At 46.2% G+C, this 25,986-nt stretch overlaps 2 protein-coding genes across 2 annotated transcripts in view; both read left to right on the top strand.

Annotated features, from left to right (window-relative positions):
• OXSR1 (oxidative stress responsive kinase 1) overlaps nt 1–16,299 on the top strand; it is a 91,415-nt gene extending 75,116 nt beyond the window's left edge. Inside the window, exons 10-18 of the mRNA XM_065666877.1 lie at nt 1,888–1,953; nt 2,205–2,327; nt 6,356–6,391; nt 8,382–8,540; nt 10,600–10,673; nt 11,392–11,444; nt 11,858–11,926; nt 12,818–12,882; nt 13,650–16,299. Coding sequence (XP_065522949.1) covers nt 1,888–1,953; nt 2,205–2,327; nt 6,356–6,391; nt 8,382–8,540; nt 10,600–10,673; nt 11,392–11,444; nt 11,858–11,926; nt 12,818–12,882; nt 13,650–13,724 — 720 coding nt within the window. The 3' untranslated portion in view covers nt 13,725–16,299. The remainder of the gene's footprint in view (nt 1–1,887; nt 1,954–2,204; nt 2,328–6,355; nt 6,392–8,381; nt 8,541–10,599; nt 10,674–11,391; nt 11,445–11,857; nt 11,927–12,817; nt 12,883–13,649) is intronic.
• Nucleotides 16,300–18,318: 2,019 nt separating this feature from the next.
• Nucleotides 18,319–24,354, top strand: LOC136008089 (solute carrier family 22 member 13-like). The gene is made up of 10 exons (XM_065666876.1): nt 18,319–18,719; nt 19,796–19,899; nt 20,244–20,398; nt 20,952–21,120; nt 21,451–21,571; nt 22,057–22,151; nt 22,462–22,676; nt 23,160–23,268; nt 23,422–23,632; nt 24,153–24,354. The coding sequence occupies exons 1-10, from the start codon at nt 18,336–18,338 to the stop codon at nt 24,246–24,248; spliced, it is 1,659 nt and encodes a 552-aa protein (XP_065522948.1). The 5' UTR covers nt 18,319–18,335; the 3' UTR covers nt 24,249–24,354.
• The last annotated feature ends 1,632 nt before the right edge of the window (nt 24,355–25,986 follow it).

The raw sequence follows: 25,986 nt of genomic DNA, 5'->3' as shown, positions 1-25,986 counted from the left end.
AATGAGGCCCACTGCACAGAGGGTATGTAAAACTTCACCCTCTGTTGCCTTATGGAAAGTGAAGCTCCTGTGATACAAAATAGCAGGAAACTCCCATTTTTACCCTTGAACTGTCAATGAGCATTCATGGAATTACTCCCTGGAGATTAGTGCATATGTAGCATGCAAGGTCTAATTGAGGGAGACAGAAATAGTACAAGGGCCAATTTGTATTTCCATGGGAATGAGGAAATGTTTGCTGTTTGCTTATTTTTTCTGTGGTGTTCCTGATCAAAATACATAGGTTTTATAGCAGAACGCAGATCGAGCTGCCAAAAAAAATATCTGATACCTGGGATAGCACAGCAGTATTGCCAATTAATCAGAGTAGGTTTTAGCTCCCAGATTAAGATGCTTAAATGGAAGTGGCCACATCTAGGTACTTGTACAGATGTCCTGCTAAAATTGACAGGAGTATAACAAGTGCAATCAAGGAAGTCTGGAGAGTGATCCAGTTTATGAGATGTAAGAGGTTGCTTGCTCGAGGGCAAGTTTAATTGATGTCTGGGCTCTTTTCAGTACTCACTAGGTTTTCATTGTTTGTGATGGGATTTTAGGCAACTGAATAGTCTGCATCTGTATACTGGACACATGCTTGGTGTCCAAAGTGATATGATGGTTTACACATTGCTGACCTTTCTCCAGTTGGTTATGTGAATTCTGGTTCATGTTATACTTCAGTATGTGTAAAACTTCCTTCATGCTTTCATTAAGCTGCTGCAGAGTAGCATATTAGCATATGTGGTGATAGAAAATTAACATTATTATAAATGAGGCAATACTTAAACCAGCACTTGAAGTGAAAACACATGCCAGTTAACACTCAGTGTTAAATTATATTCATACATCAGTCACTGCCAAGCTGACAGCTGTAACGTGAGGACAGAAGAGTCCAACTTCTCTGTCTATATTGAATCATATATTTAAGTACAGTCTATGTTATGTGGCAATATGTTTTGGTAATACTGAGAGCCACTTCTCAGGAAGTGACTGTGTATCATGAAACTCTCCATCCTGTGTGCAACAAACCATCATGGGGAAGTTTTGGGAGCACCTCACAGGCAGAGATCGCAGGGCTATCCAACCTCACTCATGTGGAGTGAAATACCCAGCCAAATCCAGTGCTGATGCCAGGGTGCTTGCCTGGCTTGTTTCCCCTGTAGCCAGTTTGGCTCAGCAGTCAAGCAGTTAGAAAACTATATGCTCAGGAGCCCACATTAGCCAGTCTGGAGTAGCTTGCTGAAGGGGAAATTTAATACAGTAAAACATCACAGCAGTTTCTTAATATTTAGTCTGTTGAGATCATTGCATTTACTTTCTCTCTAAACTTCATATGTGCTGTACGTTTTTTCAGCCACTTTAAATCCTGCTGCCCCAATTCGTCAATCTTGTTATTCTAGCATAGAGGCTTCCTGCATCCTGGCCTGCCTGACATCTGAGGTTTGCCTTTGAAAGTTGGACAGGCATAAATTTAGGGATAAGATAAAGTGAAGATGCTGGATCCAGGTGGAGTAGTATCTGCCAATGGAAGAATGCCGAACCTCTTAGCAGGGTATCAGATGCTGTAATATAATAAATACATACCCCAGTAAATCAGACAGAATAGTATATATCTCGATTGTTAATTCTGTGTTACTTTCCATAGGGAAACTTGTAACTGAAAAGATATTTGGGATGAGACATCATACACTGTTGTCCAAAGAAAGGAGATGTTTAACTTCTTTGGGCAAATGGAGATGAGACATATAAACACCTTCTGCAGGAAATAACGGTTTCTTTGTCAGAGACATTGAAGGAATCAAAGGGTGTTTTTAGCAATACAATTTTTTGGTAATTTTTGTTTTGCAGAATAAAGAATTTTTACAAGAGAAGATGTTGCAGAGAGCACCAACAATCACTGAAAGATCCAAAAAGGTACTGAAAACCTCCTGGGATTTTGCTTTAGTTCTGCTAGTATTTTATGCTTGTGTTCACATTTTTAATGGTAATTACTGTAGTAGGGCATTTTCTGTATAGAGAACTAGGCATTTCAATAAAATACTCAAGCACCCTGGCAGGTGATGCAGCCTCGAGATGCTTTTGTCCTATGTCTCCTAAAAAAAAAAAACCCTAACTGTAGAAACTGCCTGCTTAACATATCAGCTCTCTGTCTTTGTGCTGAGCAGGTCCGGAGAGTCCCAGGTTCCAGTGGACGTCTTCATAAGACTGAAGATGGTGGCTGGGAATGGAGTGATGATGAACTAGATGAAGAAAGTGAGGAAGGCAGAGCAGCAATTTCACAGCTCAGGGTGGGTTCTCAAACTCCAATAGCTCCACTGTTTTAACTTTTCTGGGAAGCATGTGGCTTTAAGTATAATACACAATAAGTTATGATCCCTCTCTTTGAGTATGTAACCAAACGAGAGAAAACAGACTGAAGGTGAAAGAAAAAAACTTGTATTGATCTCTCTCCTGTCATCATTCTGGGGCACAGCTGGTCTCATTCAGGGATGTTGAGTATAATTGGGAACATGAATTCAGACAGTCTGCTGTCAGCTCAGCATACTCATTCACTTGAACTAGGATATTCTCTTTGTTTTTAAGGCTGCTGACTCTTTGAAATGCTTTCTTCTGGAAGTGTCAGGAGAGCTTTTGTCCTACTGCCCTCTCCAGGATGGAGCTGAAATCAATAGGGCCTGTGCTTATGGCTGATATCTGAAACACACGGGGCCTGGTTCTGTCCCTTCAGTTACAGTGAAATTGATTAGTCCTGATAGAAAATGTTATGCCATCCCTAAAGTCATAAGGAGTGATCGGTCTAGCACTTGAAAATCCTCTAAAAAGTACCACCTCTCCCAACACAAACACAAAATCTCCCAAACCCAGACTAACCCATAGAAACACAGAGGAATGCATAATGATCAACAAAAAGATTATAGTAAGTTTACAGATAGTCTTCCCCTAGTAGTCAGCAGTGTTGATTTTGCATGTTCTCTTTTCACTACAGCAGGTAGCTTGAAGTGGATTGGGCCTTTAAATCATTCTGTAATTGAATTAGGCAGTGAAGGAGTTTGAGGAAAGGGGAAAGAAAGGCAGTATTGGTTTGGAGAATTTATCCCTTTACAACTTGTAACTTTTCTCATTTCTCTTTCATTTGTCTTCCTTCTACTGGTGTTCTGTACAGACCTTTAAATATTAAATGCAGGATTTTTGCATCTTTTTGCATCACTTGAAATGTTTGGGTTATAAAAGGCCACTATTGATAGAGTAATTCCGTATCTTGCTACAACACCTATTGTGACTTTTTGAAAGGCTTACTATATCCAGCTTCATATTACGTGGTCAAGAAAGGTATCTTGGCACAAGGTGACTACTAAAATTCTTGATGCCTTATGAGCTGAAATCTTCAAAATTCCTTTAGTAGGTTAAAATATGATCAAATTAGGAGGCAATATTGTGAAAAACCCTAACTCTGTTTCAGAGATTACTTAGAACTTGTTCTATCTTGTCTCTAAGGTCAGGGTACTATGAGTTAACACTGTTTACTGTGTTTTGAACAGTACTTACTTGTTTCATTCCTCTTACGCATTAAAAAGCAGATTGACACACATGTTTACAGGCTCCTTTTCAAGCCATTTGTTTTTCTTGAAGCTTTGGCATATTTCCTTGTACTGCCGTCTGTTCTGATTGCTCTAATTTGGGCATACTTGTCTAATTTAGCTTTTACTTCTAGGTCTCCTGTTCAAGGAGCCTTTAGGATAGGTGTTGGAGCAGTAGGTCTCAATTCAGTTACATAAATGTAGTAGTATATTGCCCTTTTGGAGGCACCCGATGTAGATAAAACAGAACTTTGGGAGACCTGAATCTTTCTGAAGGTTAGGAAGGGCACTATGGCATCTTAGACCTCACTACATGTCTGCCGAGGTACTTGAATCCTGCCGTGGGTGTCTTTCCCACAGCTTTTGAGTGATTTTCTTATACCTGAATGTGAAAGGACAGGAATGCCGGTACACCTCATGCATTTGGTCCTTTTTCAAATGATCATAAGAATTGTATGCAAACTGCCAGCATTTGCCACAAATATGATGGTGTATTGAGGACTGGTGTTTATCCTGTGGTTTTTGGCTATATTTCCAGCATGGGGTGTAAATTCCACCTGTCTGTAGTCCCTCAGTTGTAGAATAGAATAGCTTACATTAACTAGGTGTTACCTTCTTTTCCTGCCCATTGCAGTGGGCTGGAGTAGATGATCTTTAAAGGTCGTTTCCAACCCAAACCATTCTGTGATTCTATCTGTACCTGTTTTTTTATTGCTGTCAGCCTTAAAGTAAAACCATGCTTTGCAGATTGACCTGATTTGCTAAAATAGTTAATTATTAACCTGCATAAAAACATCTACATAAACTAAAAGGATTTGTATTTTTTGCTTGTCTCCACTTTTAAATTCACCAATTTTTTTCTATAATATGTACAAAAGTGTATCTTGCAAGTCTTACTGGGATGCAGCTGAAAGCAGAGAAATGTTTATACTAAACAGAGCCAGAAATATCTATTCAGCTCATTCCATATGGTGACTTGCTGGCTCACTGTTACCTTTTGGACATAAAGACTTGGTGAACTTCTTTCCTCTCTGCATTTAAAACCTTGAATTCAAATTAAACCAATTGTGCTATGTCATCCCCTAAATCATTCACCTATCTTTACTGAGTAAATCTGTATAGTGTGTTCTGTGTGGTCCCATTTCACTGGTTACTCACATCATTTCTGGTTGCCCAAGCAAAAATAAGTTAGAATTAATGTTTTTTTTGGCACACCCCTGAAGTCATCTTATTTGTGCCTTAATTAGGTAAATATCTTCTAATGTTTATCCTGTTTCCTTTCTGTCCATGCTTTCCCTTAGTTTACTTCTGTTTGCCATTTATCTGGGTTAGTTGTTAGCTGTGAGTCAGGGCCAGAGTTCCCATGTTTGTCCGTACAGTGTCTAGCACACTGTGATCTTTCAGACAAGCTCCTTTTGAGTTATTCCTTGAGGGAATTTTTAAGAGGGTACTCTTGGATATGAGCTTTGTGCCGGAAAGAACAGCACTGCAGATGTGGATCATGGCTGTTTATCTCTGGGAGCAATGCCATGTTTTTCACCTTGCCCGGTAACTGTCAAGCGAAGGCTCAGCATATTTAGATGGATTTCAGGCTTTATCTTTCCAGCTGCCTCACTTTTTTCCTGACACTGCCTGCACATAGTCATCATGAATGAACTGTTCTTTCTCATGTCCAGATGGCTTTTTGCAACTTGCAGTTCTGAGAATAAGATGCTTTTTCTCTCATAAGAAGCCTCTGAGTCATATGATTGGTTGGACCAGATGATCCTTGAGGTCCTTTCCAACCTGCTATTCTATGACATGTTACAAGTTGCTCAGGTCTGTATTTGTTATGGTAGTGACATTGGTTACTGCATAAACTGGCTCAGAAGAGTGGCATGAGACTTACATTCTTCTGTCAAACTTGTACTGTCCTAATCTGAAGCTGTCTGTTAGACCATTATGCGGAGAAGGAACATCTGTTTTATTAATCCCAGCATGGACCGGGTTGTCCCACCTATCTCCACATGGTAATTGGACTAGTTAGGAGTCAAAGCTTCTGCTCATGTGGAATAGCTAATGCATGTTATCTTTGTTTTAACTGATAAGCAAAGGTTGTTCACATTGCTTTGGCTGCACTTTCCTCTCCAATCCACTTATCTCTTTGTTTCACTGCTTTTTCTCACTGAGTGCATTGCATAATGCAGAGTCCAGGGGCAAGAAGGGCAGGCAAGAGGCTTCTTTCTCTAAAGCAGCACAAGTAAGGTTGATTTCTCCCTTCTCAGGTTTTGTATGGTTTAAATAAGTAGGCTTGCAGACTAGTTCCCTAAGTATATGAAGTGAATTTGTTTCCCAGCAGAGTTCTGTAAGGCAGATTTGTGTGGCTTATTTTTTTCAGAAAGACTTGGGTAGCTTAAAATGGATTTTGCGATCTTGGTGCAAAAGTAATTTGATCCAATCCGAGTGATCTTCAGAAGAACTGGATTTTGCTATAGTGAACAGCAGTAGCAGCTTAGGATGTTGTATGGCACTGTGTAAATATCAGCTGCAGCTTTTGAAACATGTCTGTTTCTGGGTGGCATGATATGATTAGGTTGCCAGCAAATTGTGGTGTCCCTTTTCTTATTCATCTTAATACATATGTGTAACTTGAAAGCAATTGTGTAGATTCCATATGTTCAGTATGGTTCTGACAAGTCCTTCTAATCAAGAAGTTTCACTTTTATCTGGGCAATGATAGCTTTTTCTCTGTTTTTCAGTCTCCCAGAGTGAAAGAACCTGTACAGAATTCTGAGGTAAGCTATAATTGCAGATGGCTTTCTGAAATTATGATACCTAGTTACTGCTGTTGTTTGAAGGCATGTTTTTTATTAGTCTCTTAAAACAATATTGTGTGAAGTAAAAGCTAGTATCTAGCTGAGCTCTGCTTGAAAACCTTGTAAAAGGAATCATAAGCTATATAATGCTGAGAGGTCTTCCAGAGATAAGTTTGGTGTAGATCTGTTCAACTTGCTAGTGCAAAAGCCTGTATATTGTAAGATCTTGAAACAGTGGAGACAGCTGAGAGACCTGAGCATGTTCAGCCTGGAGAAGAGAAGGCTTTGGGGAGACCATAGACTAGCTTCCAGTGCCTAAAGGGGCCAGCAAGAAAGCTGGAGAGGGACTTTCTACAAGGGCGGGTAGGGACAGGACAAGAGGTAATGGTTTTAATTTGACAGAGGGGAGATTTAGGTTACATATTGGGAAGTTGTTTTTCACTGTCAGGGTGATGAGGCACTGGCAGAGGTTAGCCAGAGAAGCTGTAGCTGCCCCATCCTTGGCAATGTTCAAGGCTAGGTTGGATGGGGTTTTGAGCAACCTGGTCTAGTGGAAGGTGTCCCTGGGGGCTTGGAAATAGATGATCTTTAAGGTCCCTTCCAACCCAAAACATTCTGTGATTCTGTTGTTTCCTCTTTTAAAAAACTCCAACAAGTAACCAACAAAACACATCTTTAAAATGTCTGTTTTGCATTGTCTTAGTTCACTGGTTTGGAATCTATGCTCAGAACGGTGAAATAAATCTGTGATAGTGTTTGATGACAGAAAACTTGAGTTGCAATTTATAACCTGCCTTCAGTTCTGTCTGGTGTTTCTTATATTAGGTATATTAGTATATCTTATCTTTCAGTGATAGAGAGTGCTTATCATCTAGAGGCTATGCAATGTCTGTCTTTTCTCTACCTGTGTGAAAAGATAAACAGAGCTGTCTCATAGAAATTAGTCTTGAGTTAGTCCTGTTCTTCCTTCACCTATTTCCAGGGAATGATTATAAAGGGAGATCTTATGAAAGGCTGCAGTTCTGGCACCATAATTTGACATAAACTCTAAGTTCAAAGAAAAAGCTGAAAACCAGAATCCCTTTGGGATTAATTTCCTGATTGTGATACATGCCTTAACATACAGTGATGTGGAGGTCTGCTGTCCAGGTTTTCAATATTCAGGGTGATTTTTATTTCCTACAACTTATTCTAAGTTGGAGGGCACAATCAAGAAGTATTGTCAAACTTAGTCCTTTGGCTACCATGCCAAAATCAGGTTCCCTGTTCTGAGTAACGTAAGAGGTAAAAAAGTTCAAGCTGTCATTTAGCTCTTCCCTGCTCACACCCTCAAACTGATAGCATATATTTTTTTTTTTTATCTTTAGTAAGTCCAAATCTAAGAGTTTTGTCTGTGTGTTTCAAACAACTCTGAATTCAGTTTTCAGTAGAATGTCTGGATTACTCTGCCTCTGACATTTGAACGGAGATGTTGATAGTTATCTCCATGCTTTGCTATGCTGTGTTCCCTGAAAGGAACTGCAAATCAAAGTGGAGTTGCTCTGTTGTGACTGCATGGCTACTCAGAAATAAAGTAGGACTTGGGAACTGAGAAGGGGGGACACTAAAGGATGGGGTGCGCTCCTCCAAGCTAAGATATGATCTGTGTGCATCCAGCCTTGCTAGCTGCAGAGTGTAATTTTTGTCCAAGATCCATGGTCATGCTGATACCTTGATTTCTTATCCTTCTGTACTGGGGAATAAAGCTTGCAAATGTCAGGGCAGGGGGCGGGGGGGGAGGTCCCTGGACATAAGGACGCATTAAATGCCTTGAACACCAACCTGGGATCAGTGTTAGTGTCCTAAAGGCCTGGGAATGCCCTTGCATCTCTGGGTGATATGTGCAGCAAACAAGCGCTTCTTGGAAAGCTGGTGCTTGAGTCATAACTCTCAAGTTCCTTTTCTCATTAAAACGCCTTTTTGCTTGCAGCTATTCCCATCAGCTGAGCCTCCAGGTCCTTCACTCAATGCTCCAGCACAGGCACCTACTCAACTACCTCAGGCTGCAGGACAAGTACCTGCACAACCTCAAACTGCTGTACCTCCTCCACCTAGACAGGCTCCTCCAGCAGCCCCAGCAGCAGCCCAGGTAAGGTCAGAATCCCTTTGTACCAGCTTTCAGCTTCGAGCTTGTCAAGTATGGAGCAGAACAGCTGAAATGATCGGAAGCTGTGGAAGGTGCTTGTCTGGAGTTGATTTAATGCTGCTGCTTACACAGAAGTGACAGCTGGCCTGGTGGCTTGCAAAAGGAACGTAGCCAACGTGGGTGCGGCAGTTTTTCATGCTTATTCTGTGGGTGAGCGGTGACTTTTTATGCTGTTTAGGGAGTGGACTCTGGCTTGAGGCAAGGTTAAAGGGAAGGAAAATAAGGAGAGTCTCATTTAAGTGGTAGCTGCTTCTTCCTGGTATTTAAGGTGTGTCTCATCATCAGTGACATCTATAAAGTAAGAGTGGAGAGAAAAGTGAGAGGGGAAAAAAACGGAACATATGAGTTCTTCAGACTTCAGAAGAAAGACGGAAGGCCTAGGTTAAAACTGCCATTGTAGCAGACAAAAATTATGGAGAAACTCCATATTTGGGAAGCTTTGAACCTCATGGTGCTTTCAAACACTTGCATTTCAAGCAGAGAGGGGAGAATGGACCTTTATGGAGAGCTACAGGCAATATGAAAGCTTGACAAGTTTGTGTTTAATTCTTAGCTACATCACCCTAATGTGTAGGATGTAGGTCAGATAGGCATTGCACAGTCAAGAAAGAGCTCTGACTTGTGTTTAAAAAAGGGCCAACCCACATCATTACTGAGACACTTGGAACATGTCTTTTTGTTTGTCGATTAAAGCAGTGTGGAGATTGCCAGACTCCTGCCTCCTCTCTTTCATAAGAGAAGACATTAATTGTTCATATTTATTGATGGGGAGAGGCTGTCACTGTTGGAGGGGGGCCAAGCTACCATCACTCTTTGGTAGTTCCAAGAGGAAGAGACTTGGCAGTACTGGCTAGAAGAAGAACTCTTAGTCTTACTTCTTCCTAGAAGTGTTTCATTATTTTAAAGAACGTGGAAGATAGGTGCATCACTTCACTGCAGTCAGCTCATGTTCCTGTTTATGAAACTGTTAAAGATAGCACCTTAGTCATTAAACAAAAATAGTGGAGTTGGGTCTGACATACTCCTGGCTACACTAATACTTTAATACTTAAATCAGACCCCTTCAAATGTCCTGGAAAAGGGCCAGTGTTTAATCCCTGAATTTCAAGCAGCAGTGAAGGCCAGGACTCTCAGTTCAGTAAAAGGAAGTAGCACTGTTGGTCTCAGTGAAAGTGTTTTCATTTGCACTAGTAGAGTATCTTGCTCCTTGCCACTAGTGGCAATAGCTAATTTGTTGGTACCTTGTCCTAAGGTAAACTTCATACCTTTGTGGCAGTGTGTGTTCTATGTAGCTCTTTGTCACTATGGTCTTGGTAGCTCTGCTTCCTTAATATGTTCTTTACAGCTCTTTGTATCAATGTGTTACTCCTTGTAGCTCTCCTGGTTCTTGTAGCTCATTGGTTACTGTTTTGCAGACCTCTGGGGTTGTCTATGAACCCTTGTTTATTTTCCCTGGCCTGGTAAAGCTTTCAGCTTCAACAGAACCAGGGTTGCTATTACAAGCCCTGAGCTCTGTTGCTGGCACAAGAGCACCAGCAGCTGGAGTAAAAGTAACTAAAAGTGTATGCTAATCTGCCAATAAAATTATTTCCTAGGTACTCTTCACAACTGTATTGGGTTTTTAAATCAGATGTTTGGGGCAGGGATTAAAATAAAGGAGGTATTGAAGCTGTCATCAGTGCCCCATAATCTTAAATTTTGATGCAAAGCAAGCAATCTTTTTGCATTTAGCGCTTACTCTGAAGTCTCCTGCCATTTTGGCATACCTCAAAGCAGTGTAGTTTATAGTCTTTTCAAGACAACTGCAGAGAGCACCTCCTGGGTTACTATTTAAGTGTGAAGTTCTCCTGTTTCATTAGTCTGTTATTTTCACTGCAGGGTCATGATTCCAGTGCTGAGCAAAATTTTTATTTGTGTTTCTAGTCAATCAAAGTTACCTCTAGCTTTAAAAACAGAGAAAGGAAGTGTTAATCTACTTTAAAACGATGTAATCCTGTTGCAGGCCCCACCTCCTCCTGCTGCACCTCCGGTACAGGAAGATACAAAAGTCCCCATCAGCCTTGTATTAAGGTTAAGGTAAGGACACAAAACTGACCTGTCAAAGTGAGCCTTTGTAGAGGCAGATGGTGGAAGACTTAACAGGGTTGAAAGGAAGGATTAGCTGGGTTCCCTAAAGGGGGTCAGGGATCTTTTCCTTGTGCTGGACCACCTTGCTATTCAGGCACAAGTTCAGCCAGTTCTGATTCAAGGCATGGATTCTGGTCTGCGTCCCTTGAAACAGGCAGCAAAAGGATTGTAAGTGCATTCTATTGTCATTACACATATTGATGTTTCTCAGTTAAGAAGCCTGTCTCTTAATGCCTATCAACATCTTAGTTGTTGATAGGCATTTGATTGGGACTTCTGAGTATCACCTCCCAGTCATTCTTGGACAGTTGCATGATGTGTGTGCGTCTGCAGTCCCCAAGTGCTTCCTTCCTCTGAAGGATGTTCTTTAAGGATATCTCTGCTGACACGTATGGGTTGCTGAGACTCTGGAACAACGTGGCCTTGTACCAGAGAGCTGGCTCTCATCCTCGACTTCAGCCCATTTGGGCTCTGTCAGGCTGAGGCAGACTATGCCAGGAACCCTGCCTCCAGATGCACACCCAAATGATTAGCTGTGCCTTGAAGGGGGAAGGCTGCAATGAACTCGCTTTTCACAGACTGATTATTCAATGACAGCACTTTCTTTTGGGCACCTATAAGAGCAATTAAATGGTCTCTTCTATATAAAATTCTCTTCTTCCCACAGGAATTCAAAAAAAGAGCTCAACGATATTCGATTTGAATTCACCCCAGGGAGAGGTGAGCTGGTGGGAAATTAGTGTGTGAAGGTAGCTTGGGAAAGGCAAAGTTCTGTGTTCGGTGTGCACTTGTGTGTATGGAAACCCTGTATGAGTGCCTGTGCCTTCTTAAAGGGCTTGCCCTATAGTTGGGCTTGGAGCACTGCTGTTGAGAAGACCCTTCTAGTAAAACTGTTCATGAATATCACCATATCCATATCATCATAAGCCCTTCAGAGAATTCCATTTCAGAGTTTGACAGTGTATTTCAAAGTGGTCTGACTGCACCTGGTGTACACCCTATTGTCTTGTCTTGTGTAAGCAGCACGTTTGCTGTTTGGTTTGTGTAAGCTCGATGAGGTTTCTGTGTGATGCCTTCATCAGCTGGACAGTTTCTGTTATGTGGTGACTGGCTCTTGGGTTTCTGCCCAACAGATACTGCTGATGGTGTGTCTCAAGAGCTCATTTCAGCAGGTCTTGTTGATGGCAGAGATCTTGTAATAGGTAATTATGTATTGTTTTTTCCGCTCTAACCATTTCAGTAATTTTTTGCATGTTTAAAATGACCTGATTAATGGGTACTGTGGGAGTTTGCTGTGCCCTTGATTCTCTACCCCAGTGGCTCTACAAAACCGCTCGTAATTGTGGTGACAGTTCTGTGCCAGTACACGTAGGCATCCCCCAGTCCACAAGAAAAAGACTTAGTTGGAAACATTATGAAGCAAATGTTCTTTGTAATGCAAATTGAAGGCTAATCAATGCATTAGCTGAATCATTGTCACCTGGCATACATGCATTGCCAAATTTCTCCACAAGCCTGTACTTCTCACAAGTCCTGCACAAGACAGGTCTGGGACTGGAATCAGCCAGGCTTTTTTAGGTAGGGCTAGGGAAGGAAGCATGATGTGCACATGCACTACGGCAGCAGCACGTGTTGTGTGGGTATGAGCAGCTACTGCTAGCAACAGTTTGCTAAGTAAATGTGTCCTTCTGTGCAGCAGGTGGGACTTCTAAATTGTCAGCACTGCCTGTATATTTCACCTACAGCACGCAAAACTGATCCTGATACATGGGCTGCAACATTTGGAAGGGCTGCTAGTGTGAAATTAACTTGATTCCCATGTGCAGCTGGGCAATTTATTACTACTAATCCCACCACATCCAGGAAAAAAATAACTACATTTGAAAAAGAAGCATAGTAAGAAATGACAGCATTTTCAGTTTAAAACAGTAGGTTTAAGTAGATGGAGTCTAAATGAGACTTAAAATTTTATTTTATTTTTTTTCTCATTTTAAAAAGTTCTAAGTTTGAGTAATAGAAAAAGAGCTAGTGAGTGGGACGTTTTTCTCTAGCCTGTCCTAATATTTGCCCATTTTCTTTGTGTGTGATTTCAGTTGCAGCTAATTTGCAGAAAATCGTGGAAGAGCCCCAAGCCAACAGATCCGTCACTTTCAAACTGGTATTTATTCCTGTTCCCTAATTGAACAAGTTGTCACTTGCAAAGAGAAGGCATTGCATTTAGGTGCCTGTGATGGCTACTGTAGGCATCTAATGTATGCACTCTAAATCCTCCCTTCTTTCCCAAAGCTTCCTATTGGTTGTCTGACAGTGGGCAGTGCAGGTTCCCACTTGTGTCCGCTTGGCAGCGCCTGGGTTAAATAAGTGTGAGATGATGTGCTAATACAAACATTCCCTTCCCCTGGCTGATAAGCATATCAAAATGTTACAAAAGAGTATTTCTGGGCTTGGAGCCTACGGTTGCCCAGAAAGGGCAGAAATACTTCAGAATAAGGGCAGAATACTTCAGAAATGCCACAAACTCCTCTCTTTTTTGGAGGAGGAGAATGAAGATGGCCCAGACACATTGCCTCTGAGAAGGAAATGAAGAAATAAAGCAGGAAGGGGATAGGGGAGTGTGGGATGGGCAGGAAAAATGGTGTAGCCAGTTTATTGGTAGTGAAGCAATAAGTGCCATTATTTTGTACTCTTTCTGTAAGGAGTTTTCACTTGTTTTACCCCAGTTAGTGCACATAGCCCTGGTCAGAGCAGATACTGGCAAAACTTCAGTCCCAGCCCTTCCTATCTTCAAATAAAAAAGACATCCCTGTGGCTGCTTCCTCCCCAGGGAGGAGATATCTGATACACCTTGTTGTGTTATGTAGGGTGGTAGATTTGGGCAGGTAGAACATGTGTGTTGCTATTTGGATCTCTGTTCTTGCGTTTCAGGCATCTGGTGTTGAAGGCTCAGATATTCCTGATGATGGCAAACTCATAGGATTTGCACAGCTCAGCATCAGCTAAACAAAGGTCCCAGGAGATGCTTCCCAACCGAGAACCCACATGTGCATATTCGTAATGCTTCTGTTAGCCTAAAAGAAAAAAAAACCACTACTGCCAAAGAATTGAACTACAGCCCCCTTCCTAGAAGCTTTAACATTTTCCTTAATAGGATCACAAACCTTCCTGAAATTACCGATGGCGTTTACACCTTTTGTAAACAACTCTCATGTTTTTGTATCTGTCATCTCAAACATGCAGATCCAACACGTCATTGCCTGCATGTTCATTTTATTATTGCCTTACTTTAAAGAAAAATACTACTGAGTACGAAGCAGGGGGTTCCACTGCTCTGATGATCTTGCCTAAATGTTTGCTTACATGTGGTTTCATTTTTTTCACTTGCTATTTTTGCACAAGTTTTAATACTGAATGGATCTTTTTTTTTTTGTCCTTTACCTGCTCCTCCTATCTGAAACACCAATATACATGTTGTTTGGGTCACCTGGAGTGCTGAGAAATCTGCTTCTCTTCGGCTGTGTGTTTTTAAAACTGCTGGTTTGAATGCTTGCATCTGAGAAAGCAAGCCAAGTCTTAACCCACGGGAGGGAGAGCCACCTTCCCTTGTGTTTGTGTTTTTGAGAAGTTCCTTGACTTTGAGGTGTTAGAAGTCAGCTTCCCCTTGTAAACTGCCTTAATTTTATTTCATTTTATTTTATTTTCTACCATTTTGGTTCTCTCCACATGAGTGCCAGGCATGGCATGAGGGCTGAACCTTTCAATTTGCGTTAAAGCAGTCCTTCAACAAAATGTCTTTCATTCTGCATCTTAGATGTAGTCTGTTCTTGAAGCAGACCCATGAGGCATTGCTGTCTGGAAACTGGTCTTTCAGATGATCAACAAAATGTTTGTGATCAGAGGGAGAGGAGATGTGTGTCACTCTGCGTTTGGAAACAATGCGCTTCAACCTGTTCCTGAAGCCCAGTCTGTTATGCCTGGCTGCGTGAGTCCTCCCGACGTGTCTCCCGGTCCTTTGCAAACTGGTACCCGTGGAACCATCCCTGTCGTGTTTTACAGCAATAAAGAATCGCCAGTAGAGTGGTAGTACTGGGCAAGCGAGCGCCGGGCTGTGTCCCTCCTGCACTAGTCGCTCGGGTCGTCGGTCCGAGCCTCCGCATTTGATCAGGATGTCACTGCAGCCCTGTCACACACGTATTTAGCTTTTCTTTCTATGTGGTGTTGAAGTTGAGTTTCTCCATGAATAGTATAAATTATACTCCGAGTTTGATAAGAGACACTTGTAATGCAATATGTGAATAATAAATGGTGTTGACTTTTTTTTCCTACTGTTTCACAGTTGGCCTTTGTAACTGCTATTGGCTCTGGAGTGTTTTCTACACAGAAATTGCAAGTCTGTAATTTAGCACGCAGATGGAAACGTGTTTTGTTTCCATCAGCCACAAACAATGCAGAAACAGAGCAGAATGACTGAGTTCAATTAGGACTTTTTTATTTCCAAGTCTTCAGATGAACAATCTGTATTTATATATTGTTCTTTATGAGCAGCTGTGGAAGCTTCCCGAATTATGCATGTTCTTTTTATACTGCCCTTGATGCTTTTAGCCTCTAGGTGGATATTGGGTATGTCCCCATGGGCTATTTACAGCCCTGTGGCTGGTGAGTGTGAAGGGGAGGAAGAGGAGAAAGAGGGTTTAGGAGCTGAGAGCATGTCAGGGTGCTGAGCAGATGTTCTCCAGAGCCCAGGAAGTGGGTGCCTCATACCAGGGAGTTTGTGGTAGCTGAGTTTGTCCAAGTGTGTGCTTGCACATGCGTGTGGCACCTCTGGTGCCTTCCTCCTGTTGTCTGACACTAAACGCTCCCTGTGGTGTCCCCCATCAAGCTTCTTGGCTTGGGAAGAGCAGGCTGGCCTCTTGTCACCCTGTGCTCAATACAAGTGTATTGGAAACCGTTAGGATACGGGGATGAGGTAGTCTTGGTACAGTATTATTTTCCCTTCTCTCTGCATGCCATGGGGACCTTCTTCATTCGTGTACTGGTGCTGAGAAAGGTAGCGCTCAAACTGGTCAAATGGAACAATGCAGTGTCTATTTATTAAGTTATTCCCCACCTTCCCAAAGCCAGGACTTTTAAGAGCTTGAGGTCACCCTAACCTAAGGCTCCTTGATTCTTCAGTGGAGAAAATAAGGAAGAAACATGGTTTTTGCTTTATAGACCTCCAGATGTTTTGGGGTAGGGATACAAAATATTTACTTGGGCTATTACAGTGCTAGACAACTGTCTTTTCTGATGTTGTTTCAGTAAGTGCCAATGCTGTTCATAATTGTTTTCCAGTGTCATTAAGAATTTGGTTTTTGTGCAAATTTCTGATCTGAACCTGATATCAGGTGGTAATTTTAAGTTAGTTCCTACTTTTAAGGACAATGCTCTGTTAATGAAAACGGATCCTCTTCACAACTTTGGTGTATTGTAGATTATAATGAAAGATGTAAAATATTCAGGCTTTTTTCCTTTTTTGGACTTTGTATTTTACTGCATGTCTCTAATTTTTAATCAATAAAGAACAAATTGTCCATTGCCATGTGTTTGGTGTGTGGTTTATGTGTCATTGGGTCGGATGGTGCATGTTGGGAAGGGGTTTGTTTCAGGGGTGTCTGCTACCCTGCAGCATTTCTGGTTTGGCTGGTGAAAGGTTTGAGAGCCCATGGGAAGACAGGGTGGGCATGTTCTATAGGAGTTGTGTGCAGAAATGGAGCCAGAATGGCACCTGGGGTTGTACCCTATGGGCTTGTCTTCATTTCAAAGGTTTGCTCCAAGTTCTTTGTGCCCTGTGCAGCTGGAAATGAGCTTTCCCTGTCCAGGAATGCCTCAGGGTGACATAGGCTGGTATTAAAGTGGGATGATTTATACTCTGGAAAGCATTTGGAGCATGAGCTGCACACCCTCCTCTCCACCTCCACAATGCTTGTTCTTCATGAATTTGGGGCTTCAGGGCAGATCTGATCCAGAGGTGCCCATGAGGTCTCTCATTACATTTATAATGGAGCCAGGACTTCCAGAAGACTCACTGATGTAAGAGGTAGTTCCCAGGCATGTCCCCAGCTCTTGTCATCCTGACAGCTCTTTAGCTGTAGCTCAGCCATTCCTCTCTAAGCACCAGAACCCCCTGCTGCAGCTTACCAGTGTGCCAGTGGTTGTGCCTTGGGTTGTGAGAGCAAAGAGGTACCTGAAGTGTACCTGAAGTCTTGCCCAAGTGTGGTGAGACTGGTGGCAGACTGTCAGCAAACCTCTTGTCATGAGATTGGAAATACTTCTGTGACCTGGCACTGGCTGCTACTCTGAAGATGGAAGAGACCACAAAGATGCCCTGAGGCCTGGAGCACCTCTCCTATGAAGACAGGCTGGGAGAGCTGGGCTTGATTCAGCCTGGAGAAGAGAAGGCTCCGGTGCGACCTTAGGGCAGCTTCCAGTGCCTAAAGGGGCCAACAGGAAAGCTGGAGAGGGACTTTTGGCAGGGGCATGCAGTGATAGGACAAGGGGGAATGGCTTTAAACTGACAGAGGGGAGCTTTAGGTTAGATCTGAGGCAGAAGTTCTTCCCTGTGAGGGTGATGAGGCCCTGGCACAGGTTGGCCAGAGAAGCTGTGGCTGCCCCATCCCTGGCAGTGTTCAAGGCCAGGCTGGATGGGGCTTGGAGCAACCTGGAAGGTGTCCCTGCCCATGGCAGGGGGGTTGGAACAAGGTGAGCCTTGAGCTCTCCCTTCCAACCCAAACCATTCTATGATTGTATCTTCCCCCGGCTGCTGAGTTTCCAGCTGGAGAGGAATCTCCCCCTGGATGGTGTGTGCCTCTTCAAATTTTTGTTCCACTTAGTGGGAACGCAGTGTGAGCACAAATCCCAGCCCAGAGCATTGCTTTGTCTTCATATTTGCATATCCATTGACTGCCTATTGCTGCAGGGCTTATCTTGGGTTTAGGTACGGGATTCAGCCCCAGGGAAGCTTGTCTCTGCAGATATAGCTACCAGGGTCAGGCACTGGGGAGACATTAAATGAGTTGGTGGCATCCCATGCATGGCTTGCCTGTGGTTGTACAGGGAAGCTGCAGAAGCTGAAGGAGATGGAGACTCCTGTCACTTGGAACCACAGCCAACTGGTTGCTTTTCCTCATCTCCAGCTCTGCTTGTCTGTTAGCATCACTCCCTTTATTCCCTTGGAAGTTTCCCAGCTCTTCATCACCTGGGCTGTTTTGGTCTCTCTGAACCTTGCTTTCCTGAGTGGAACCACTGGGGACTGTCTCAGTGATTCAGCAAACACAGTGCTCGCAGCTGCTTTGGAGAAGAGTCCTTTTCTCCTGTCAATGACACCTGGCCCTGGAAGGTGGCCAGGTTCCATGAAACAAGGGTCCTTCTGCTCCAGCCAGCACCCTATGCTTGTGGGTGGCACAGAGATGATTAATTTATTACTTGGGTGTACTTAGGACAGGTAAAACATCAGGCATTAACTCTGTCCTGACTTCACATATTTGTGGTGGCTGCCTACGACTGCAGGGCTTATCTTAGGTTTAAACATTAATTCCAGCCCTCTGGAAAGTCTGCTCCAGCACTGTCCTGTTCCAGATGCAGCTTCCAATGTCGGGCGTCGGGGAGATTTTGAAAGCAGTTGGTGATTTTGGGCCATTTCAGAAATGGCTGGTGCTGCTCACCTTGCTTCCATGCTTCACTCTGTCTTTCCACCAGTTCTGCCAGCTTTTTATGGTTCCCCATGAGCCTCATCACTGCAACACCAGCTGGATCCGTGCCATTGGCCCCAACCTGACGGAGGAAGAGCAGCTGAACCTCACTCTGCCCCGGGATGCAGATGGGGCGTATGAGCAGTGCTCCATGTACTCGCCGGTGGACTGGGACCTCAACTCCATCGTGGCTTACGGCCTGAACGCCACGGAGAAGTGCAGCAGTGGCTGGGTGTACCCCTCAGCACAAGCACCGTCCCTGCTGACTGAGGTCTGTAATTGCCTTTTGATGTGCCGGGGATGTGGAAGGGATGGGAGAGTTGCCCTGTCCTGCAGTTCACTCAAAGCTGGTGCTGGGCTGAGATGAACATTGGGTGTATTTTGGGGACCTTGGCTCCACCACCCAGCCCCCTGCTGTGGTTCTGGAGTAGTTGCAGGCAAGCAGGCTGCAATATAGGTATCAGCAGAGCCACAGGCAGACAGTAATCATTCTGTGCCTCTGGCTCTTCACAGAGTGGAGAGAATATTCATTCCTCGTGGGACTTTCTGGGTCTCCTTGCCCCACGTGCCCCTCTGCAGATAGGGGGTAACCTTCCAACTTGTCCCTGTGCACAGCTTTGTGCTTCAGACACCCTGGCCAGGGGAAGGAGGCAGAGCTCAGCACTTAGTTCCTGCTCACACACAGGCTGGGGAGCTGTGATGGTGAGCAGCAGTGGGGTGTCTGCCTCAGGACCTCTGCATCATGATTCCAGCTCAGGCTGTTGCAAACAGCACGAGTTCCTCACCGATCCTGGTGTGGAAGTACCGGGTTCAACAAGGACAGGAAAGCTTGCGAAGCCACACATCTAACATGCAACAGGAGCTTCAGCAATGCCAACAGTGCTCCAGTGAGCAGTGCTGAGCTGCTTCCTGTGCTTTCTGACCTCTCTTGTGCTTCCTGTACATGATCTCTCCTATGTGAGTCTATAGATGCCCTCTGGGTGCTGGTGGCTACAGAACATCCCTCTGGCAGAAACTATTTGGCCCAGGAGTCAGCGCTGTACTCATCCCTTCTCCTCTGGGAGGGCAGGCACTCCAGCAGAAAAAGGAAGCTGCCGGGACTTCTGTCCCAGGTCCCACTTCAGCAAAATTTGCCAACCAGGAGGCTCCCGTGGGGGTGCCTGGGCTGGAGGGGAGTCCTGCAAGTCCTGGTTCCTGGGAGAGGGGCACCACTGAGAGCCCCATGGCCTTGTCCCACCACTGACCTGTGTGCTATGCACATACAATGAACGTTCACATGCTTGGAGGGAGGATCAGAAAGCACCTGCAGCCTGTTGAGAACAAAGCATCTGTGTTTCCTTCCTCCAGTTTGACCTGGTGTGCGACAGGAAGGACCTGGATGACATCTCCCAGTCCATCTACATGCTGGGGATGTTCCTAGGATCCATGATCTTTGGGCCACTGAGTGACAGGTGAGGAAACACAGCCACAGCAAAGGTCCAGGGCCTGTGTAGAGCCAGCATGCTGCTCCGAGCCTTTTTGGGCACTGCACCCTGTGTGTTTTGTCACTGCTCCTCACTCACAGGGACCCTGACCAAAGTCCTGAGGTCCTGTGAGGGCATGGCCACACAGGGGTAGAAGGGAGAAAGGTACAGTGTGTTTGCAGGGTACTTCTCATGTCAACCCAGAGTCTAGTCTAAGTGAGCCCTATCACCCTTGAGAGAGGGTGATACAGTCACTGTGTAACCATTGGGCTCTTCTTCATCTCCATGGGGCCTCTCCAGATACCAATTGTGTCTTCCCTCTTCCTCTCCAGGATGGGCCGCCGGCCAGTCATTCTGATCTCCATCTTCCTCCAGGGCTTGTTTGGGCTAGCAATTGCCTTTGTACCCCATTTCGATGTGTACATGGCCTTCAGATGTGTCGTGGGGGCTTCGGTGGCAGGGATCACCATGACGATACTGTCCTTGGGTGAGTAGGATGCTCATGCACTGAGGCAGACAGATGTGGCCTCAAGACGTGATAGGAAAGCTCCGTGAAAAAATAAATGTCATCACGTATGACTTGAAAAACACTGCTATGAGGACAGGTCTTTCTCTGCACTATCCTTTGGCACTTTGGCATCTCCTTAACCCTAAGTGAGAGCCATAGGGAGCATCTCTCCCATGCCAGTGCTCAGAAGGGGGGCAAGGGGACAGCCTCCCAGTTCAGGTCAGTGCAGCGAGAGAGCACAGTGACTGTGGGACATGATGGGTTTGGGCCCCAGCCCTGCCTCAGTGCGCAGATCTGTGGATACTAAGAGCAAAGAGGGGACATACCTGTGCTTCGTGTCCTCCTGCAAAGGACCAGAACACCCTGATGATAAGGCGAGGTGGTGCATCTTATGAAGCATGTGTGACTGGTGCCAGAGCTCTGACTGCTGGTCTCCTGTCCTCACCTTTGTGGGAGCTCTTCTCCAAGGGAGGAGTTTACACAGGGGAAGTCATTTGCATGGATGACCCTGAACTTTCATTCTTCTTCTCAGCTACAGAATGGGTCGGTGTCTCCCACCGGCCAAAGGCAGTGCTTACTTCTCACTGCTGCTTCGCCATCGGTCAGATGATTTTGGCTGGCTTGAGTTACGGTATTCGCAACTGGAGGCTGCTGCAGATTGCAGGATCTGCGCCTGTGTTTGCTCTTTTCTTCTACATCTGGTAAGCAAGAGCAGGGCAGAGCTTCCTGAAGACATGAGAGCAGCGGGTGTGAAGGGTGGCAGTGAGGAGGTGTCAGCTCAGGAGCAGGCTGGGTCTTCCCCATTAGAGTATAGGTGATGAAGGGACTTCTGCAGACCTCAGCACATCTCCTTGGAACACTGGACCTCTGAGAGCAGCAGCTGCTTTGCTGCAGGCCCTCAAATATGGCCTTTGAAGCTTAAAGGTAGAGTATGTAATGCTCCTTGCTTGCTGGAGGTGGTAACAGGGAGGTGGGCTGTGGGGAAACCCAGCAGGTCGCGGTAGCATCTCTGCATTTCATCCCCTTGGCAGGGTGCTCCCAGAGTCCGCTCGGTGGCTGGTGATAAAAGGCAGGATAGAAGAAGCTAAGAAGGTCCTTCAGAAGGCAGCATCCATCAACAAGCGCACCCTCCCGCCGGAGCTCCTGGAGCAGGTACCTGCAGGGGCTGCAGAGCTGCTTTCCTCTGCGCTTGTGCTCGCAGCAGCCCTGGAGCTGGGGTTTATCCCATGGACACCCTTCCATGGCCACTGGGGATGATTTGGGGATGGATGTGGGTGACTCCAGCTTCAGCTGCGCTGCACCAAGACAAGCTCAGGGAAGAGGCTCAGCTGCTGTTGGTGACGAGCACGAGGTCTCTGTTCAGTCTCTGGTTTCCCACGCACAAATGCCCGAAGGGGGTCACCTCCTTGCCCACCCCAAAGCCCTGCACTTCGGAGATGTTCGTGCCCAGGAACCTCTTGCTCACCAAAGCAGTGCCCTGGGCACCCAGAGCACAGCCCCAGTGAGCCTCCTGCCCTCCCAGAGCAGTTCAGGGTCACAGGCCTGTCCCGCTGGGGCTTTCCTTTGTCTGCAGATGGAAAGGAGCCCGTCAGGGGTTTCCTTTGCCTGCTCTGACTCTGCCTTTCTGCATCTGGCAGCTGAAGCCCGAGACTCAGCCCAAGCCTGGAAGCACTCTGGATCTCTTTCGGAAGAAGCACCTGCAGAAGGTGACTTTAATCATGATCTGCACCTGGTAAGATGTGTCCTGGTCCCCTCTTCCCAAGCTTCTAGGGGAAGGAAAGCAGTGGTAGAGGGTTACTCACAATTGCAATTTCACCTTGTAGTTTTTTTGGGTGTTACTGGTTGTTGTTTCTGGCTATTCAAGATGCTGTGGGGTCTGTGGGAAAGGTTAGAGCCATTCCAGCTTTGGCAGTCCTTTGGCATTTTAGTTTTATGTCCCCTTGCAAATGCCATGGCTTAGTCAAAATGTCATCATTGGAGATCGCTATTGTATCTGCTCATAGCCAATAGATATGCTCAGTGCCACCCTGCCTGGCTTTCAGGTTTGTGAACAGCCTTGTCTACTATGGGCTGAGTCTGAACGTGACAAACTTTGGTCTGGACATCTACCTGACACAGCTTGCCTTTGGAGCAGTGGAAATCCCCGCCCGTGTTGGTTGTATCTTCACGCTGCAGTGGTTTGGGAGGAAGAAAACCCAGGCTGTTCTCCTGATACTGAGTGGCCTCATGTGTCTGATCATCATTGGCATCCCTGAAGGTGAATGACCTCTTTCCACCTGAGAGGACAGCCTCTGGGACAGGGTGGCACAGAACACCAGTCCTTCCCTTGCTGGTGCAGGTCCTGTCCTCCCAGCCAGACTGACTCACCTCTTTCGGGGCTTGAGCTGTCACTGGTGCCATGGCCACAAGTGACTTGGCTCACTCCCCAGAGCCCATTGTGGTCAGCAAACTTCTACTGACAGTAGTGACAGGAGAAGGCAGAGCTGGAGCCAGGAGGCTCCTTATTAACACAGTTCTCCTCTGGGAAGATGAGTATGTGGGGAGGTGAGCTGATGGATGCAAAGTGAGCTGAAGGTGGCACCCAGGCCAGAGCTGGTCCTCCGACCATGCTCAAGTTATGTCAGAGGTGATGGCTCTCTACAAGTGATGCAGTTGTTGCCGTGCATCCCCAAATCTCCATCCCTGAGCGGTGCTGGGCCCTCCATCATCCCACAGCAGCATTCTCTCCTCCTCCCTTCAGACCAGCCCGTGGCGACCACCGTCCTGGCCACCATCGGCAAGTTTACAGCCACAGCCTCCTTCTCCACTTCCTACATCTACTCCGCAGAGCTCTTCCCCACGGTCGTCAGGTGAGGTCTCCCCATGCACCAGAGCTCCCCCCTGCCATGGCTGGTGGCAGTGCCCGCTTGTCCCCATGGCAGCACTCAGCCCATGGTACCCCATGGGACAGTGCCCCCCGCCCGCCCCTCGCACTGCCCCTCGCACTGCCCCTCGCTCCCCAGGCAGACCGGCGTGGGGCTGTGCTCGATGTCGGCGCGGCTGGCGGGGATCATTGCGCCCCTGGTGCTGCTGCTGGAGCAGCACCACCCGGCCATCCCCATGGCCGTCTTCGGCAGTGTCACCGTGGTGGTGGGGCTGCTCTGCTTCCTGCTGCCCGAGACCCGCGGCACAGACCTGGCAGATGACACGAGGGATGGCTCCCCCCGAGCCCAGGTGAGGACCTGGCGGTGCCGGTGCTGCCTCTTGGGCAAGGACGTGGGGCACCAGTGCTGTGGGAGGCTGCCAGCATTGCATGGGCTGGGGGTTTCTTGGAGGCTTTCAGTGGTGGGAGGACAGGGAGTGGAGCTGCCTCACTGTGGAGAGAGGGAAGGGGGCCCCATAACCCTGCCCAGGATGGTCATCCCTTCATCCCTGGCCATGGGGTGGAAGGACTCCAGGAACGGCTGGTTCTTCGCTTGCCTCCCTCTGCCCTCTCCAGGGAAGGGTCTGGTGCCTTATAGCCATGTTCTCTGGCTTTTGTACCCCCGTATCTCCCAGCCTCCCTTCCTCATGGGGCTGAGTGGAATTGCATCCCAATACTTTTGTTGTCCTGCTGGGAGAAGGCTGCCAACAGGGGCACAGAGCCTGTGGTCAGTGGGAAGCCAGGTTGCTAAGGGCTGCGTGTCTCAGAGAAGGCTGCCATCAGCTCAGAATGGGTCTTTCTTTGCTTTTAAACTCTTTTCCCTTTCATTAGGTCTGTGAAAATGCCAACAGCAGCTCTGAAAATGGACATGTGAAAGGAAAAGGTGGTGGCCAAGACAATGAGTACACAAAGAGCACTCAGTTCTAGCTGGGCCTGCAAGTGGCTCTGGCTGAAGGCAACTAGGGCTGTGCCAGCACCGGGGACAGGCAGGGTCTCCATTTGCAGGACACCAGCACCTCCCAAGTGATCACTGCCAATTGCCAATTCTTGTCTTTCCTTTCCTTTCTGCTTTCTTGCCTCTCCCCTATGGCTTGTTCTCAGGCGCTGCGTGCTCTCTGGTGTTCAACAGTGCTCTTGCTGGAGAAAATCTGATGCTTTTCACGTAAGGGTGTGTAGGTTTTGGCTGGCATAGAGTTAGTTTTCTTCACAGTAGCTGGTATGGGGCTGTGATTTGGATCTGTGCTGGAAACAGAGTTGGTAACACAGGGATGTTTTAGTTACTGCTGAGCAGTGCTTGCACGGAGTCGAGGCCTTTTCTGCTCCTCACCCCACCAGTGAGCAGGCTGGGGGTGCACAAGGGGTTGGGAGGGGACACAGCCGGGACAGCTGACCCCAACTGACCCAAGGGATATTCCATGTTATATGGCGTCATGCTCAGCCTATAAAGCTGGGAAAGAAGGAAGGGGAGACATCTGGAGTGGTGGCATTTGTTTTCCCAAGTCATCGTTAGGTGTGATGGAGCACTGCTCTCCTGGAGATGGCTGAACACCTGCCTGCCAATTGGAAGTGGTGAATGAATTTCTTGGTTTTCTGTGCCTGTGCATGCAGCTTTTGCTCCACTTATTCAACTGTCTTTATCCCAAGCCATGAATTTTCTTACTTCTACCTTTCTGATTCTCCCCCTGATCCCACCTGGGGGAGTGAAGTGAGCGGCTGTGTGAGGCTGAGCTGCCAGCTGGAGTTAAACCACTACAGCGGCTTTGGTGTCCATTGTAGGGCTCGAAGGATCTGAGATATCAACAGGTTTGATTAGAATGTGCCAGATGGAATTTACAGCTGTTATTGCTGTTTAGCTATTAATTGACAGGCTTCTGTTCTTGCCGCACTGTGCATTAGAGTCTAGTGCTCATTAGTGGCTGAATTTTGCTTTCGCTGCTCTCTGCAGTGTTGTACTGCTTATTATCTGACTCTGCTGTGCTTGGAAACATTCTGATACCAGCCATGGTGATGTGCCCGAGCTGGCAGGTGGCTGGGGCATCACTGCTGTTTCTGTGCTGCTGTACTGGACAGGCTGGAACTGGAATCAAAGAGACTGTGACCTGTGGATGAGTCCACATGAGAGCAGGGCACCCTGAAGAGTCCGGCTGTGGATAAGTCCACACCAGAGCAAGTACATCTCAAAGCATCTGTGGCCATGGGTATGTCAGTGCCACAGCAGGTACACGTTGGAAGGGAAGGTGGTCCAAGGACAGGTCCAGGCTGGAGAAGGTACACCTTGAAGCATCTGTGGCTGTGGATAAGTCCATGCTGCAGCAGGTACACCTTTAAGTATCCATGGCTGTGCATGAGGTCATGTGGGAGCACATCAAAGTATGGGCCATGGATAATCCAATGGCAGAGAGGGACCGCAGCCATGGGTAAGGCCATGCTGCAGCAGGTATATCTCTGAAGGCACTGTAGCCCATGGATAAAGCCACGTTGGAGCAGGTGAACCTCAAAATGACTGTAGCTGTGGATAAGTCTATGACACAGCAGGAATACCCCTGGAGAGACTGTGCCTCATTGATAAAGCTTCACTTGGAGCAGGTACACCCCTGAGGGACTGTGGCCTATGGATAAGTCAGAGCTGCACCAGGGTTGAGGAAAGGAATTCATTGTAATATTA

This window comes from Lathamus discolor, chromosome 2 (assembly GCF_037157495.1).
Source record: "Lathamus discolor isolate bLatDis1 chromosome 2, bLatDis1.hap1, whole genome shotgun sequence".
In the NCBI taxonomy this organism is placed as follows: domain Eukaryota; kingdom Metazoa; phylum Chordata; class Aves; order Psittaciformes; family Psittacidae; genus Lathamus; species Lathamus discolor.
The sequence above is the reverse complement of the archived record's forward strand: the minus strand, read 5'-3'. Positions and strand labels throughout refer to the sequence as shown.

What these genes read in the sequence shown, in the direction of transcription:
- LOC136008089 (XM_065666876.1), top strand. Translation starts at nt 18,336, where the DNA reads ATGCAGCTTCCAATGTCGGGCGTCGGGGAGATTTTGAAAGCAGTTGGT. An exon ending in CATGACGATACTGTCCTTGG is followed by an intron (nt 20,399 to 20,951) that starts GTGAGTAGGATG and finishes TCTTCTTCTCAG; the next exon opens with CTACAGAATGGGTCGGTGTC. An exon ending in ATGGCTCCCCCCGAGCCCAG is followed by an intron (nt 23,633 to 24,152) that starts GTGAGGACCTGG and finishes CCCTTTCATTAG; the next exon opens with GTCTGTGAAAATGCCAACAG.